Raw genomic sequence first — 18405 nt, forward strand, 5'->3', positions numbered from 1 at the left:
TCCGTGCTCAGGGATCAGTCCTGGCTCTGTGCTCAGGGATTACTCCTGGCAGGTTCCGTAGACCATATGGGGTGCCATATGGGATTGAATACAGGCCTGCTCCATCCAAGGCAGGCATCCTACCATCCCCTCTCCATCCTCCCCAGCAGTTTCCTTCTGCAACCTCTTTCTCTGGGATTCCTCCTCTATTCTCTGAAAAAGGAATTTCCTGTGACTCCTCACTTCACTGGGTTCATTCTCAGCTTTGTGCCTTTATGGCGGTAATTTTGCCCTGATGTTTCTCTAAGCTATATCTTTTTTTCTTTTTTTTTCTTTTTGGGTCACACCAGGTGATGCACAGGGGTTACTCCTGGTTCTGCACTCAGGAATTACCCCTGGTGGCACTCAGGGGACCATATGGGATGCTGGGATTTGAACCTGGGTAGGCTGCATGCAAGGCAAATGCCCTACGTGCTGTGCTATTGCTCCAGCCCCAATTGTCCTTAAATTCTTTACGTTTCCTCTGTCAGATTTGAAGTTGTTTAATCACTAAGACTTGTAAATTTCCTGGTCTTTTGGTCTAACCCAGTATTAGAAAAAACTTTGGGGGGCTGGAGTGATAGCACAGCGGGTAGGGTGTTTGCCTTGCACGCAGCCGACCCGGGTTCGAATCCCAGCATCCCATATGGTCCCCCGAGCACCGCCAGGAGTAATTCCTGAGTGCATGAGCCAGGAGTGACCCCTGTGCATCGCTGGGTGTGACCCAAAAAAGCAAAACAAAAAAAAAAAAAAAAAAAAAGAAAAAACTTTGCTCTCTCCCTTGTTTTACTCTGAAATAAACTCCATCCTCCACCTTCCTGCCTCAGCACTTACATCCTTCACAAAGGCAACATCTTGAAATGCTCCAAATACAATGAGTACTTGCAACTCTACTTGAAGACTTTTCTCTGCTGGTATGTGCTGAGCTGCCCCCAGAGAAAAGAGAAAATATCAGTTACCTTCAGAACCTGTTCTCAATCAATGATGGACAGCATGTCTGTGAATAAATGCTTCAATGTCCTTATCCCTTAGTTGAAATACCTTTGAAATATTCTCTGCAATGTCTTCATCAGTTCTTCCCTGCTGAGTTCAAATCACCATAGGCATCTTGCTTGAAAAAGTACCTTTGGTTGACTTTATTCTCCCACCCTTTAGTAGAGGTTTTTAGGAGAGATTTCTCAAAACTTTACTGACCCTCTCCCGCCACACACCCAAATTGTTTGTAATTGAATTCTTGTCTCAAAATCTGCTTCTGGGGAAACTCAGATGAAGACAATTACTGTACATTGAGTACTTAGGAAGAGTTTAGGCATCTGGAATTCACATAATGAGAGTGGCATGAATATCCTAGGAATCTGGGGACATAAAAGACTCATACAAAACACTATTGGTTTAAGCAAAATATGTGGAAAGCTTTGTCTTTGAAAGATCACTATTAATTTATGGGTCTCTTTTTGGTTTCTATTATTCAAGCTCTTTAGATAGAGAAAAAATCATTAAAACTGGACAGTATTTACTAACAGAATGGTTAGTTGTGAAACTACTCTTAACTCAAATTTCCGTTCTCACTTAACACTTAACTGCTCCTATCCTAGTGCCAAGTGTCAAAATATTTGACCAAACCATGTAAGTAAATCTTAGCTCAATATAAAAAAAATGTAAAAATTTGCAAAACAATGTAGTATTCATGAAAATCTGTGAAAGTGATGTTGGGAGCTTCTAGAATCAATGAAAATGCATGGAAAATGAGGATCTGTTAATAAAAGGCAGCAACTGAAGAAGAGAAAACAGACATAGATGATGACCATGGTAAAGTGTTTTCAATGGACTTATGTTATTATCCAAGGTTTAAGGAGCATTGTTACAAAGATTAGTGATATTTTCAAGAGTTTTTGCAAAGGTGATGCTAATTTTACTCAATATATAAAAGCTAAGCAGAAGATATGGCTATCATGTTGTGTTATCTATGTTAATGTAACTATACATAAATTATATTTCAGAATATATATTTTGAGTGACCAAACTGCATTTAGATTTTTTTCTACAAAGTTTTAAATACCAGAGTCTGGTGGATAATATTTAATAGAATCATGAAAGCATCTTCTTAGTTTGGAAGATTGAAATGGAAGGGGTTTTATCTTTAGCTTTGCACAGAATCTTCTTTGTTTGAAAATCCCTTAAACATATGACCACCGAGAATGTGTTTTGCTTTTCTTGATTTATAACTTTGTTTTCTCAGAACTGCACTTCCAAACAGTGTCGCCTGGCTGTAGATAAGTCCTGTGTAAATCAATGAGATGTGTCTGGTTTAAGATGCAAACGAAGAGAAGGGGCAGGTCTTTGTGTTCCCAGAAAATCTAGCTTGGGTAGGACTTGAGTCTCAGAAGTACCGGCACTATATAAATGAGTGCCAAAGCAGGCCCCCGCAGGGTGAATCGGAGGGGGAAGCTGACTGATTCTCTTTCTGCAGTTGAAAGTCCACTGGCTACAAATGGAAATATTTTTCCTCTCTTCTACCCTACATGCTTTCCAAAACATGAAGGTAAGAAAATAATTCCATTTACTTTTCCTATGAAGCTACCTCAAAAGGGATTGAAGTTCAACTGAAATAAATCACATAAGGAGAGAACAAGGTGAAGAAAGGGAAGAGAAAGATCTGGGAGTGATTTAAAGCAAACAAACATACAAACACTACTCACAGTTCCACCAAAGGGAATTTCCTTTTCCTATCAGGCAGTAGTGTTCTTGGTTCTAAGGTCTAGGAATTTTGGAGAGAATGTTAATAAAAAGTCCCGAAAAAGCAAAACTATACAAAGATATTGTTGTTAGTTCTTAGGGAAAATTTTCCACCACTGTATTTTTGTTTGATTTGGAACTGTGAGTGAACCCTTTGTGATTATCTAAGAGTTTTATGGGAAAGTGGATTTGGGAACTTGGAATGAAAAGGTTATTTTGGAATTTGGAGTCCTAGATGAAAAAGTCAGAATTATGAAAGTAAAAGATGAAAGTTGAGGGGGGGAGTGACATAGCGGGTAGGGCGCGTGCCTTGAATACCACCAAGCTTCGTTCAGTTGCTGGGATCCCATGTGGTCCCCTCAACCCACCAGGAGCACAGAACCAGGAGTAAGCCCCGAGCACCACCAGGTGTGGCCCCAAACAACAAATGAAAACAAGATAAAAGTTTATGGAAAGAAACTGAAGTTTTTATCCAATATACTAGTTCACTAAATGTAATGCTTTATTCCCTCTTCCCCATCTCATCTAGCTGATAAGCTTATTCATCTTGATGGGATTTATAGGAGAGTTCCAAGTTTTTTCAAGGTAAGATTTAAAAAATTTATTTATGGATATAATTAAAAATAATCTTCTTTAAGGAAATTCATTACTATGGTCTGATGTTTCATATTGTAATTCAATTATGTTTATTGCTCTTAACACTTTATTCTAAACAGCAGATTTAGAAAAGGCAATGATATCCAAAGTGTGCTTCAGTCTTATTTTACATAATTGTCTTCCCTTTGAGGAAGAAACTTGAAAATTAAAATCAGTTTTAGTTTCCTGTTTGTCCCAGTTCCACAGTTTTACCTGAAAATAAAAGGATGACACTCATTTTAAAGTATAAGTTTTTCTTTAAATGCAGTATTGCAAGACTTTTCTTTTGAATCTAAAAAGTTGAGCTCGGGGCTGGAGCAATAGCCCAGCAGGTAGGGCATTTGCCTTGCACGCGGCTGACCTGGGTTGGATTCCCAGCATCCCATATGGTCCCCTGAGCACCGCCAGGAGTAATTCCTGAGTGCAGAGCCAGGAGTAACCCCTGTGCATTGCCAGGTGTGACCCAAAAAGAAAAAAAATGTTGAGGTCTTCATTAATGAATAAGTTTTTGGAGGGATTAAGTACTTGACAGTTCTTAGGAGCTATTCCTGGTTCTGTGCTCAGCAGTGATGCCTGGCAGTGCTCAGGGGACTATATATGGTGCCAGGGATTCAATCAGATTCAGCCATATCCAAGGCAAGAGACTTAACCTCTTCCCTATCTCTCTTGCCCTAAATAATTAATTCTTAAGAAAATATGTTTTATTGACTCTTGAGACCAGGAAAAAAGCCAGCAAATCTTGGTCTTGGCCTTGTTCTGTTTTCTCTGTTTGATGGAACAGTGCCAGATCAATTTACTTTATTGAGTTAATCAGAATATGTGTCAGAAACTGTTTTAGTAAGAGGAATTCAAAAAGAGGACAAAGACAGCTTTGAGAGTTTCATGCAAGATTCTAATCTCAAAACAGCTGACTTGAAGACACATATGATAAGAATTGTAGGGGACCGAGAGGAAAGGACATGGGGACAAAGCTACTTCCCTCCTGAAGGCTGTATTTCTGAAGTCTTTCAGGCCCTGGAACACCAAGGCTGCAGGTAGTAGTAAATTCAGATGATTTCAGGGTCAAATATAAAAAGGCAATTGGGTCATTGGTGCCCCCTCAAGACTAGAGGTAAACAAGTCTGACTATTTAAAAGTCCCGAGGTATACACCCTGCAGGATCATACCCTAAGCCCCCTAGAAGGACTAAAGGAAATAGCACTCTCAATTTCTAGATGATAATTGGTGATCACTTTTCTAACCTGGGTAAAATTTTATGTTAAGGTGACTCACGCTTACTTATTTTGAGCCTGTCAGTCAGGTCGGCTGAAAGGAGGAAGTTCTATGTCACCTCTTGAAGGCACTGGGCAGTTCAAGTGCTCTGAGTGCCAGCTTTCCCTCGTCCACATGCATTTTATTTGAGAATGTTTTTTTAACTTGAGAAGAAGCTTCAGTGAGAAGGGGAAGCATCTAAAATACATTCCTCTCCAATTAATCTTTGCCAATTTAGTTTCCCACATCTCACAGGGTCATTTTACAACTTCTCGTCTCTCAATTAAGAATTTCTGTCTAACTCTCCAATTCATTCTTCAGAATCCTTTCAAAAATCTTACTGCCTTACTGCTAAACATTCTGACATCTCTTGCCAACACTAAATATTCCCTTATTCATATTTTCATAACACATTATCTTGTACACATCTCTGTTATGAAACCTGCCACATTAGCTGTTTCATTCGCTAGACCGGTACTATTGTATTCTGATGAATAGTTGTTTACACATCTGTCTTTATCCTCCCTCTGTTAATAGAAAGTTGTCTCTTTTATCTCTACAGCACTAAAGTCTAAATGGCGCCTTGCTTCTTATACATGCTTAATAATATTGCTCTCTGAAAAAAAAACACATGGTATTTTCCACATTTGTTTTTATATATTTTGGTACACTTTCAGTGTCTTTTTGGAAAAAAGGCAGCTTTGAACTGGTTTTGACTCTTTCCTGTGTTTTCTTTTCCTTCCACCTGCTCTGTGATGGAAACATTGCCAGTGCCCCCTCTCCGGTTCATTGCCAGTGGGGTTCCTATGGCCCTTGGTCAGAATGCAATGGCTGTACCAGGACGCAGGTAGGATCAAGCAAACGCTTCATGTTTATTACTTATACATAGAAATAGCCTGGACAAACCAGAAGTTACTTTAAAAAATATTATTATTATTATTATTTGCTTCTTAAGAGCATGATCAGTAAGTTTGAGGGGGGAAGTATGACGCTTCAATAATTAATGTTGGGATGATGTCGTTCCCCAATGCTTCTTTCTAAACCTGACATTTGAGACCAGGATACATAGGATAAAATTTAAAGGAGCTCACGGACTCTTTATTAAAGAAGGAAGAATAGCATGAAATGAAGTCAGTTGATAATTCAAAATCTGTTTCATATTTACTGCCTTCTATCTTCCTTTTTATTTGAAACAAACACTAACAAGTTCAAGACAGCTACTTAGTCTTACCTAACAAGTGGTGAATGACCATCAAATGTTAAACTTTTGCAACTGTTTAGTATTTAATAGCTAAATAATGCAAACAAATTCTACTCTTGATATGAAGAATGTAGAAATATTATAAATAAGAATATTTAAAATATATTTATAATATCTATAAAATATAAATATATAATATATACACTGTCATCCCATTGCTCATTGATTTGTTCCAGCGGGCACCAGTAACGTCTCTCATTGAGAGACTTTTTGTTACTGTTTTTGGCATATCCAATATGCACGGGTAGCTTGCCAGGCTCTGCTGCACGGATGCAATACTCTCGGTAGCTTTCCGGGCTTTCCCAAAGGGGCGGAAGAATCGAACTCGGGTCAACTGCGTGAAAGGTGAAAGCCCAACCACTGTGCTATCGCTCCAGCCCTTAAATATATAATATATATTATAAATATATAAGATGAAGAATATAGAAAATCTGCATCTTAAATACTAAATGTTTTCATTTGAGAAAATTCGGTAAAGTATGAATAAAGAAAACACTCCTCATAATTTTACCATTTAAAAATCAATATTCTATTATTATTATTATTATTATTATTATTATTATTATTATTATTATTTTGGCTTTTGGCTTTTGAGTCATGCCCAGTAGTGCGCCGGGTTACTCCTGACTGCACTCAAGAATCACTCCTGGTAGTATTCTGGGAACTATGTGGGATGCAGGGATCAAACCTAGGTAGACTGCATGCAAGGCAAGTATGCTACTCACTGTTCTATTACTATGACTCTGGCTCCTTTTAGCCTTTTTTTTTTTTTTTTTAGTTTTGGGTGGGGCTTTGTGCTATACCCAGCAGGGCTAAGAGGTTACTCCTGGCTCTGTGCAATATACCGTTATTTGTTATTCTTACATGTATTTTCTCTCTGTAAGTTTGCCATGTTTAAAGGTCTGATCATTCATTATTTTGTATTTTATTATTTTAACCTAACATTTACTATCATCAAAAATTTAGTTTTTTTAATCAAAGTAGCATTGCATTATAACATTATATTTTAGATGCACACTGCTGAACGTGAGACCACTTATATACTGCATTAAGTTCTCCATTGAAAGTGCAAATCTGTCCTTAACTTTATATTTGCCTTTTATACACTCCTTGTTCTTCCCTTCTGGTAATTATTAATTAAGCCTATAGTCAAAAAGTTTATTTTTGTTATTATTTAGCCAATCTGTTTTTTCTATATACTATGTCTAAGTGAAATTATGAGGTATTTGTCTTTTTTTTTAAAAAAACAAAACCCATTGGATAATAAGCTTAATATCCTCTAGGTCCATCAATTATTACAAATGGTAGGATTTCATCTCTTTTTTAAATAGCTATGTAGTCTTCCATTGTGTATATGAGCTTTTACTCATTTGTCAGCCAATGGGCATTTAGATAGTTTCCAGTTCTTGGCTATTATAAATAATTATCAGCAAGAATTTTATTTATATATTTGTCTATTGGACTAGGAGGGAAATGTCAGCATAAATTTTAATAGTTATATTATCATCTGTTTTATGAATTTACCTATAGTTTTTATTGACTTACCTATTTTGACATTTAGGTTATTTACATGTTTTTACCACAAAGAAAATTTTTAATAAACATTTTTGTACATAGGTACTTGTTCTCTTTTTTCATTATTTTATTGGGATAGCCCCTGAGAAATGAAATTTTTTTTTTAAATTTATTTATTTTTAATTAGAGAATCACCGTGAGGGTACAGTTACAGATTTATACACTTTTGTGCTTATACTTCCCTCATACAAAGTTTGGGAACCCATCCCTTCACCAGTGCCCATTCTCCACCACCCGTAAACCCAGTGTCCCTCCCACCCTCCCCACTCCCATCTCCCCCCCACCCCACCCTGCCACTGTGGCAAGGCATTCCCTTCTGTTTTCTCTCTCTAATTAGCTGTTGTGGTTTGCAATAAAGGTGTTGAGTGGCCGCTGTGCTCAGTCTCTAGCCCTCATTCAGCCCGCAACTCCCTTCCCCCACATGGCCTTCGACTACAATGTAGTTGGTGATCGCTTCTCTGAGTTGACCTTTCCCCGGAACGTGAGGCCAGCCTCGAAGCCATGGAGTCAACCTCCTGGTACTTATTTCTACAGTTCTTGGGTGTTAGTCTCCCACTCTGTTATTCTATATACCATAGATGAGTGCAATCTTTCTATGTCTGTCTCTCTCTTTCTGACTCATTTCACTCAGCATGAAACTTTTCATGCCCATCCACTTAACTACAAAACTCTTGACCTCCTTTTTTCTAACAGCTGCATAGTATTCCATTGTATAGATGTACCAAAGTTTCCTCAACCAGTCATCCGTTCTGGGGCATTCGGGTTTTTTCCAGATTCTGGCTATTGTAAACAGTGCTGCGATGAACATACATGTGCAGATGTTGTTTCGATTGTACTTTTTTGCCTCTCTGGGATATATTCCCAGCAGTGGTATTGCTGGGTCAAATGGGAATTCAATATCTAATTTTTTGAGAGTCGTCCAAATTGTGAGAAATGAAATTTTTTAAAGCTTCTGAATATTTGAATTATTATTCTTTGTGAATGTATGTATGTATGTGTGTGTGTTTTGAGTTACATCTAGGTGTATGCTAGGTGGATGTTGGGGGAGTGGGAGGAGGTGGTTGCTCCAGTGATGATTTGGAGGACCATCTAATAGGATTTTCTGCATGCAAATATGTATTGAACCTGTTGAGCCATTTCCCTAGTCTCTTTTCAAACACACACACACACACACACACATTTGGGGGCAACACCACCATTACACCACCATTGCTTAGGTCTTTCTTCCTTCCTTCTGACTTACTCCTTGACACCTTGATCAGGGATAATTCCTGGTGATACTCTGGAACCATATGTGGTGCTGGGGATCCAACTCAGATTTGTTGTATAGCAAGAGCTCTACTTGCTCTACTATTTGTCTGACATCACCAAAATGAGCAGCTTGCATAAAAATAGCACTGTAGCACTGTCATCCCGTTTTTCATCAATTTACTCGAGCGGGCACCAGTAACGTCTCCGTTGTGAGACTTCTTGTTACTGTTTTTGGCATATCAAATACGCCATGGGTAGCTTGCCAGGTCCTGCTGTGCAGGCGGGACACTCTTGGTAGCTTGCTGGGCTTTCCGAGAGGGCAGGAAGAATCGGACCCAGGTCGACCGTTTGCAAGGCAAATGCCCTACCCTCTGTGCTATCGCTCCAGGCAGCTGCATAAAAATATGTGGCTTAAAAATTACAAATGACTAAAATAGCAGAAAAGTATTATGGAAGATAACTTCTTTCTTTCTTTCTTTCTTTCTTTCTTTCTTTCTTTCTTTCTTTCTTTCTTTCTTTCTTTCTTTCTTTCTTTCTTTCTTTCTTTCTTTCTTTCTTTCTTTCTTCTCTCTTTTTCTCTTTCTCTCCTTTCTTTTCTCTCTTTCTTTCTTTCTTTTTTTTTTTCCCTTGGCACCACCAAAACAATCAAGAATTTTATTTTAAAAAATAATAACAAATACAAAATAATCCCTAGAAGAGTCACACTCTTGTGTCAATTATTTTAAAATATATTTAGCTCTTTCTTTCTTTCTTTCTTTCTTTCTTTCTTTCTTTCTTTCTTTCTTTCTTTCTTTCTTTCTTTCTTTCTTTCTTTCTTTCTTTCTTTCTTTCTTTCTTTCTTTCTTTCCTTCCTTCCTTCCTTCCTTCCTTCCTTCCTTCCTTTCTTTCTTTCTTTCTTTCTTTCTTTCTTTCTTTCTTTCTTTCTTTCTTTCTTTCTTTCTTTCTTTCTTTCTTTCTTTCTCTCTCTCTTTATTTCTTTCTCTCTCTCTTTCTCACTTTCTTTCCCTTCCTTCCTTCCTTCCTTCCTTCCTTCCTTCCTTCCTTCCTTCCTTCCTTCCTTCCTTCCTTCCTTCCTTCCTTCCTTCCTTCCTTCCTTCCTTTCTTTCTTTCTTTCTTTCTTTCTTTTGTGAAACAAAATATTTTTAGTGAAAGAAATTTACTTTAATAAAACTGAGGGGGAACGCATATACTGCCTGAGCCCATGTGCTGCTTGAGCCCACGACCCACGTGGTGGCCGAACACATGTGTCGCCCACATCTCCCCTCTTGAGATGTGTACTTTCATGCTTTCATACTTTTGTGTCTAAAGCTCGGTTATGTGTAAGGGCTTCCTTCACCCTTGGAGAAGCCCGCGTTCTCTCTTGAACACGTTACTCTTACCTCTCTCTCTCCCTTTCTTATCCCTTCCTCCTATCCTCAAAAACCTCTAAATAAAATCTGTTTACTTAAAAATAAATAAATAAATAAATAAATAAAACTGAGAGGACTAGTGGAAAGAGACAAGTAAGTGTTTAAGATAGAACACAGGCTCCTCCACAGCAGATAAAAACAAAACAAACACAAACCCCCAACAAGGCTTTTGAGAGAAGGTTACATACAATCTGTTGATGTATTTTTCGGCACACATTGAAGTTAATCTGGGCATTGTTACAGAGAAAGACTTGGACTCTGATGGTCTTCTCACATTCTTTTCACAGACTTTGATTCTCAAGTAACTTCTCTTTTCTCTAGTTCCACCTTTCTCTGTGTGGTGCCTCACTTTCCGCATTTCCAAACAGTTTAGGATTTACACAGTAAAAGGGTGTTTTCCTCATGCCTTTGGGCAGAGTCTTCTTCCTTTCTGAGGGGGGCCGTACCCTGCAGTGTTCAAGAATCTATACACTCAGGGATCACTCCTGGAGATGGAACCAGGGATTGAACTGGTGTCCGCTGTGCTCAAGGCAATTGCCTACTCACTGTACTATGGCTCCAGATCTCAGCATATTATCTTCTTAAGTTTTATTATTTCCCCAAAACTCATTCCAGCTTCACCCTTCCATTATTTCTATTTTATTTATTTATTTGTTTGTTTTTCGGTCACTTCTCGTGGTGCTCAGAGCTTATTCCTGCCTGGGCCTGAGGACTGTATGGGGTGCCAAGATCGAATCCATGTTGACTGAGACTACACAATGACCCCCTGTATTATCTGTTCCAGCCCCATTATTTCTGTTTTTTTTCCTTTATATATATACATATATATATATATACATATATATATATTTTTTTCTTTTTGGGTCACAACTGGCGATGCACAGGAGTTACTCCTGGCTTTGCACTCAGGAATTGCTCCTGGCGGTGCTCAGGGGACCATATGGGATGCTGGGAATCGAACCCGGGTTGGCCGTGTGCAAGGCAAACACCCTACCTGCTGTGCTATCGCTCCAGCCCTATTTCTGTTTTTTAAACTTCATGATGATAATCATTTTAATCAAGCATTTATTTAGTAGTTTATAAAACATACTGCACAATTCAAAATTGGCTTCTGTAAATATGATAGTTGATATTCTGATTACAGGCAAGTAGGTTCATGAACCTCAAGGCAAAAGTCAAACAACCCCATTGGCCTGGAGAAATAGTACAGTGGGTAGGACTCTTGCCCTGCATGTGGCTGAACCAGGATTGATCCCTCACAACACACATCATCCCCCCAAGAGACACCAGGAATAATTCCTGAGTGCAGAGCCAGGAGTAAACCCTGAGTACTGCCAGATGTTGTGGAAACAAACAAAAGAACAGGAAATAGGTAAAGGACATATATATATATATATATATATATATATATATATATTTTTTTTTTTTTTTTCTTTTCCGGTCACACTCAGCGATGCACAGGGGTTACTCCTGGCTCTACACTCAGGAATTACTCTACTCCTGGCGGTGCTGGGGGACCATATGGGATGCTGGGAATCGAACCCGGGTCGGCCGCGTGCAAGGCAAATGCCCTACCCATTGTGCTATTGCTCCAGCCCCAATAAAGGATATTTTTCATATTAGTTATATTTTCTTTGAATAAAGGTCATCATGCTATGGATATATCCCTAGAGTTAACAATAAAAATTTTCAGTCAGCAAGAGACAAGTGAAAATGAAAAATGGGGTCATAGGATCGGAATTTGACAGGTGAAATGAGAGTAGGGAGCTGGCAGGATTATTCCCATGTAGAGAGAGGGAAGATATTACCTAAACACAATCTGTGCTTTGGGGACTCAGAAAGGACATATTAATACATGATATATCAGTGGTAGGACTGGAGCGATAGCACAGCGGGTAGGGTGTTTGCCTTGCACGTGGCCGACCCGGGTTTGATTCCTCCGTTCCTCTTGGAGAGCCCGGCAAGTTACTGGGAGTATCCCGCCTGCACAGCAGAGTCTGGCAAGCTACCCGTGGCATACTGGATATGCCAAAAACAGTAACAACAAGTCTCACAATGGAGACCAGACTGGTTCCCGCTCGAGCAAATCGATAGGCAATGGGATGACAGTGACAGTGATACAGTATTATCAGTGGTGACTATTAATTCACAGCGGAAAATAAAAACTGATCAGGAAATTCCAGAGTCCCTTTCCTATTCCTCTTCCTGTTCTGGGGGAAAGTACAGACAAATCTGGTCCTGGCCAACTCAAAACTGCTGAGTTAAAAGGATTCTGAGTTCTAAGACTGGCTAATCCAGAAGAGAAAGTTAACATTAGTTTGTGTATCTGCTTCTTCTCTTTGTTAGTCTTCGCTTCAAGTTTAAATTCTCTGGTTTTTCCTATTTTGCTCATTCTTATTAGAGGGGTGGAGCGATAGCACAGTGGATAGGGCATTTGCCTTGCACGCAGTTGACCCAGGTTCGATTCCTCCATCCCTGCCGGAGAGCTGGGCAAGCTACCGAGAGTATCATGCCTGCAGGGCAGAGCCTGGCAAACTACCTGTGGCACATTTGATATGCCAAAAACAGTAACAAGTCTCACAATGGAGACATTACTGATGCCCGCTAGAGCAAATTGATGAACAATGGGATGACAGTGACAGTGCTACAGTGCTTATTAGAGGGAAGAGGTGAGGACAGGAAGAGGCATAAAGGATACACCAGAGAGGAAAAGGATTCTGACAATCTCTCTAAACATAAAATGCGTATTGACAAAAAAAAAAATTTAGATTTACTTTCTCACTTGACTTGAGGCCTCATCTTCTCCCCAATTCCGATCCCAGAGGGTTTGTTGATTTCTACTTAGAGAGTTTAATGGCTCTCTAAGTAATTGTAAAACAATCCTTCTAATATAATTTAAATTTAAACAGTTTTTATGAAGACACTGAGATTTACAATGCTGCTAATCACACTTTTTTATTTTTTATTTTTTTATTTTTATTTTTTTATTTTTAATTAGAGAATCACCGTGAGGGTACAGTTACAGATTTATACACTTTTGTGCTTATACTTCCCTCATACAAAGTTCGGGAACCCATCCCTTCACCAGTGCCCATTCTCCACCACCCGTAAACCCGGCGTCCCTCCCACCCTCCCCACTCCCATCTCCCCCCCACCCCACCCTGCCACTGTGGCAGGGCATTCCCTTCTGTTCTCTCTCTCTAATTAGCTGTTGTAATCACACTTCTTTTTTGCATCCATCATTCCAAGGACACACCTACCACCACCAGGGAAGGGAGCTACTTCCCTCCAGCAGCACTCAGGGAACCCTCCCACCCTCGAGGCCCCACATAAGCTCAATTTGTTAGATAAAATTTTCAATTCTGACTACTTTGACAAGCTTTTGTTCTCTTACTATGTTTCTTTTCCACCCCCCACTTATAGTAGGTCTCTCTCTCTCTGTGTCTCTCTCTGTGTCTCTCTGTCTGTCTGTCTGTCTGTCTGTCTGTCTCTCTCTCTCTCTCTCTCTCTCCTCCTCGGTGGAGGTGGGAACATCTACATCCATATAAATTAATAGAGCGAATCTCCTGGGATTCTACAAAATTTGAAATCAAAAATATTTTCTTTAAAACTTGAACTTTTTTTAGAATTGCATACACTTAAATAGTATTATGGATCATTCTATGTTAATACATTTTAGAGTTTTCATGAAGCAGGTAAACTTCATTTGTGGATTATTTAGGATTTTATAGCATAAATTTGTCTCTATATTTCCTTCCCTTCCTTTCCTGAAGAAGGCTTAAGATTTGACTCAAATCAATAACTGTGCTAAGGGTTCTCTAATTCTACTCATCTCAGTATTTTTTTCTGGTACCCTTACTCCCTGGCAAAGTTTATTTCTCATTTCCTAATTAGTTTTAAATTGCAGCTTTGGGAAAAAATAGAAATCAATCTATATCATAACCTATTTCCTGATATGTCTGCCTAGCTATTTCAGTTTAGTTTCTTAAAAGTTCACTAAACTTCTTTTGCAGCTCAATAGATAATAAATATATCACTGTATCATTATCCTCCCGTTGCTCATCGATTTGCTAGAGCGGGCGCCAGTAACATCTCATTCGTCCCTGTCGCGTTCAGGGTCGGGGAATGAGGACAATTATTGTTACTGTTATTGTTACTATAAAACAAAGCTCAGGGTGGAGACATCCCACATGCCCAGTGGCAGAGACAGAGAGGATAAAGAGATCATGATCTGTCTACATAATGGCCAATGACTTGGCTCTGAGGAAAGATAAAATCATCTCATCTCTTGCAACCTGGATGGAGGAGGGGCTCATGCTAAGTGACACGAGTGGGGGGGAGGGGGGACAAGGCAAACCCAGATGAGCTCACTCATTTGTGTGGTAGAAAGTGAATGAATGTGAATGGCTAATGCCCTCGGGCAACTCACTCTGAGCTGCTGCAAACCAAACAGCGAGGTGTGGCTGCCAGGGGCTTTGGGAGGGGGAGAGAAGAGATCATGGGACAAAGCACTTGTGGAGGGTTATTGATCCTCAGAGAGAGGGGACAGTGAAGCAGCCTTGAAAATCTTAAACCACGCGACCTCTTATAGCCTAGTTCTCCCTCTCGGAGAACCCGGCAAGGTACCGAGAGCATCCTGCCCACATGACAGAGCCTGGCAAGCTTCCCGTGGCATATTTGATATGCCAAAAACAGTAACAATGATGGGTCTCCTTCCCCTGACCCTGAAAGAGCCTCCTATGTGGCACCGTTGGGAAGAACGCTGCTAAAAATCTCAGGGCTAGGATGAATGGAGACGTTACTGGTGCCCACTCGAGTAAATCGATGATCAATGGGATGACAGTGATACGGCAATTATCTCAATTAAATAAAATGGCATCGAGGCCCCCCCTCCAAATAAATAAAACAAAGTTCCCGGAAAAGAGCTATGCAGAATCTCGCACGGCTGTGCCTGGCAAGCAACCCGTGATGTATTCGATATGCCAAAAACAGAATAAATATATACAGAGGAGAAATATATAAAACTATACATTTTATATATTTATGGCTGTGTGATATGAACCATAAATAAAGATTCCAGTGCCACTAGACTCAAGGACAAGTGGTCTTATGGGTTCAGTGGTTCTGTAGGTTTTATTGTTCAGAACAATGCCTGAGTAATGTTTCTCCAACTGTATGAATCTCTCTCAGATTTTATTTCTTAGCAACAAGACTGATGTCTTGAGAAGCGCTACCTGTTCTGTGTTTAGACCCGCAGGCGGCTGGTTGCTGTGTTCGGGCAGTATGGGGGCTTTCCCTGTGTCGGAAGCACTTTTGAAACACAATCATGTGAACCTGTACGGGGTTGTCCAACAGAAGACGGATGTGGAGAGCGTTTCAGGTGTTTCTCAGGTACTAGTTTTCCATAGGTTCGATATGCAGAGTTATTTCAAATGCTATTATGCTATTTGAATATTTGTTCAGTACATACTTGTTGAGTTTCACTGGGTTTATAGCTTCTATAATGAATTTTCCTCAAATGTTAGTCTATTTTTTTTTTTAATGATAGTCCATCATGTGCTTGGCTATCATTCTTTCAAGTGCAAGGGAACATCTGGTAATAAGGATGAGATACTCTTGGCTTCTTTGAAAAGAAATATGGCTGTTGACAGAGCCAAACAGCCTTCAACTGTATATTTTGGTGGAATGAATAGCTATCATGAGTTTTCTGTGTACACTGTATGCTAATCCTGATTAAAAAGTAGTTACTTGGGCATTTGCTTTGCATATAGTCAGCAAATGGTTTGATCTCTGACACCCTATGTGGTTCCCTAAGTACTGCCAGGAGTGACCTGTTAGCACTGAGACAGTTATAAGCCTGAAGTGAGTTACCACCCCCCCCAAAAAAAAATAGTACCTGACCAAATTATTATTATGCTTGTAAAAAGGAACTCTAATCAAGAAGCAATACAGGCCATTCTAATGAATGAAATAACTGAAATATACTCTTTTTTTTTCTTTTTGAGTCACACCCGATGATGCACAGGGGTTATTCCTGGCTCTGCACTCAGGAATTACTCCTGGTGGTGCTCAGGAGACCTTATGGGATGCTGGGAATCGAACCTGGGTCAGCCACATGCAAGACAAATGCCCTACCTGCTGTGTTATTGCTCCAGCCCCTGAAATATACTTTTGGCTGTTTATTTTTGGGACATTCCCAGTAGTGCTCAGGACTTACTCCTGGTTCTGTGCTCAGGGATTGTTCTTGATGGGATTTGGGGGGCCATATGTGGTGCGGTGGCTGTGTGTAAGAAAAGTGCTTATCTGTTGTACTGTCGCTCTGATTCAGAAATGCAGTTTTTGGCATTGAGTGTCTTTTTTGGTGGGGAGTTTGGGTCACACATGGTGGTGGTGGTGGGGTTCTCTTGGTTCTGTGCTTGGGAGTTGCTTCCATAGGTGACCAGGGAACCGTGTAATGTCATGGATCAAACTGTGATTGATATATATAAAGCAAATACCTTAACCCCTGTACTATTTCTCTGGCCCAACACTGTGCTGTCAGATTAACTGAATACCTTTTAGCAAATTATGCTCATAATATTCCATTTATTGATGAGAATTGTGGACAAATAGATAAAATACATAACTTTTTTTCTCAAAAATCTTTTATGGAATAATAGTACATGAATAATCATTTTGTTCAAAGTTCTCCTCATCAACAGCTATCAAACTCCTATTTTACTCTCAAAACTCAAATAAGATGATACCCCTTTTGAGAAACATTCATTACTCTCCCAATTAATAAAGTAAATTAACAAATCCCTGTATTTTATGTATTTCCTACTTTTCCTATTTTAAGTATATATATATATGTGTATATATATATTTTTTTTCTTGCTTGAATGTCCTGCTTGGAAGATAAAACTCCATGAAGATATGAATTACATTTCTTTTATTTTTGCATGTGAAGTGTCTAGAACAAAGATTTGGAGCATTGAATTGAGTAGGTGTGGGTTATACAATCAAGATAGGAGTATGCACTGGTGAAAGGACAGATGTTAGAACATTGTATGACAAACCCAATCATGAACAAATTTGTAACTGTGTACCTCACAGTGAGTCAATAAAAAAATTTAATTAAAAAGAAAGATAGTGGTGCGAAAAGCATAGTAAAAGAACACAGAAGAAGGCATATATCATAGCCTGTAGTAATGGTTTCTGAAAAGAGATAATGTTTAATTTGATTCTTGAAAGATAAGCAAGTGATGGGTAAATAAAACCTTCTAGACTGAGAGAACTCTAAGTGCAAGGTCAGTGGAGGTGACATGAAGCCTGGCTTTTTATTCAGCTAAGTGGTCCAGTGTAACTAGGGTACTGGAAGATAGTAAGTAAATGGTTGGAGATGGTGTGGGAAAGGAAGGTAGGGGCTAAATTGGTTAGGTTTCAGAACTCCCTGGTGCCTTGAGCTATCACAGCAATTCTGTGGATGAATTCCTATCATCAATGTCTTCATATCTTATAAAATATAAAATAGTCTGTATCCTTTTTTTTCCTTTTTGCTTTTTGTGTCACACCCAGCGATGCACAGAAGTACTCCTGACTGCCCTCAGGAATTACTCCTGGCGGTACTCAGGGGACCATATGGGATGCTGGGAATCGAACCCGGGTCGCCTGTGTGCAAGGCAAACGCCCTACCTCTATGTTCTCGCTCTAGCCCCAGCAGTCTGTATCTTTTTCATTTCTATCCAAACCATTTTTATTCCTGTTTGTATCTCAAAACCTGGATGGTCTTGCACAGAGTAAGTACTAGAGAAATGTAGGATTTAAAACTTTGCACCTAGTTTCAGTACTCACAAAACTTACACATCAGTTTTCACTATATAAATTCATCCATCATATAATCAAGAAAATCGGACTTCTGTGTCCCACCCCCCCCACCCCTCCCCAGGGAGAACGTTGGAATCTTAGAAAATAAATTGAAGGTAGAAGGGTATGGGTGGGGGTCAATCTAACTTCCTAGTTGTTGGCACTGTATGAGTTTTGGTGGATTTAAGCAAATTGTTTGATGATTTGTGTTAGAATTTGGGATTCGCTTTCAGGTTTCCTTGTATTGTTCTTCTTTTATGTTTTTTTGACCATTCTCTGCAGTGCTCAGGGACTATTCCCCATGGAATTTGGGGAATCATGTGGTGCCAGGGATGAAATCTGGGCCTCCTGCATGCAAAGTTTTTACTCCAATTTGTCGAGCTATCTCTCTGATCCTCAGGTTCCATTTTTCAATTTTGCGTC

At 39.4% G+C, this 18405-nt stretch overlaps 1 protein-coding gene across 1 annotated transcript in view; it reads left to right on the plus strand.

Moving 5' to 3' along the window:
* Positions 1-1715: 1715 nt before the first annotated feature.
* Positions 1716-18405, plus strand: part of C7 (complement C7) — a 70652-nt gene continuing 53962 nt past the window's right edge. The window contains exons 1-5 of the mRNA XM_055142800.1: positions 1716-1827; positions 2489-2560; positions 3284-3339; positions 5413-5488; positions 15387-15528. Coding sequence (XP_054998775.1) covers positions 1816-1827; positions 2489-2560; positions 3284-3339; positions 5413-5488; positions 15387-15528 — 358 coding nt within the window. The 5' untranslated portion in view covers positions 1716-1815. The remainder of the gene's footprint in view (positions 1828-2488; positions 2561-3283; positions 3340-5412; positions 5489-15386; positions 15529-18405) is intronic.

Source organism: Sorex araneus, chromosome 1 (assembly GCF_027595985.1).
Source record: "Sorex araneus isolate mSorAra2 chromosome 1, mSorAra2.pri, whole genome shotgun sequence".
Lineage (NCBI taxonomy): Eukaryota > Metazoa > Chordata > Mammalia > Eulipotyphla > Soricidae > Sorex > Sorex araneus.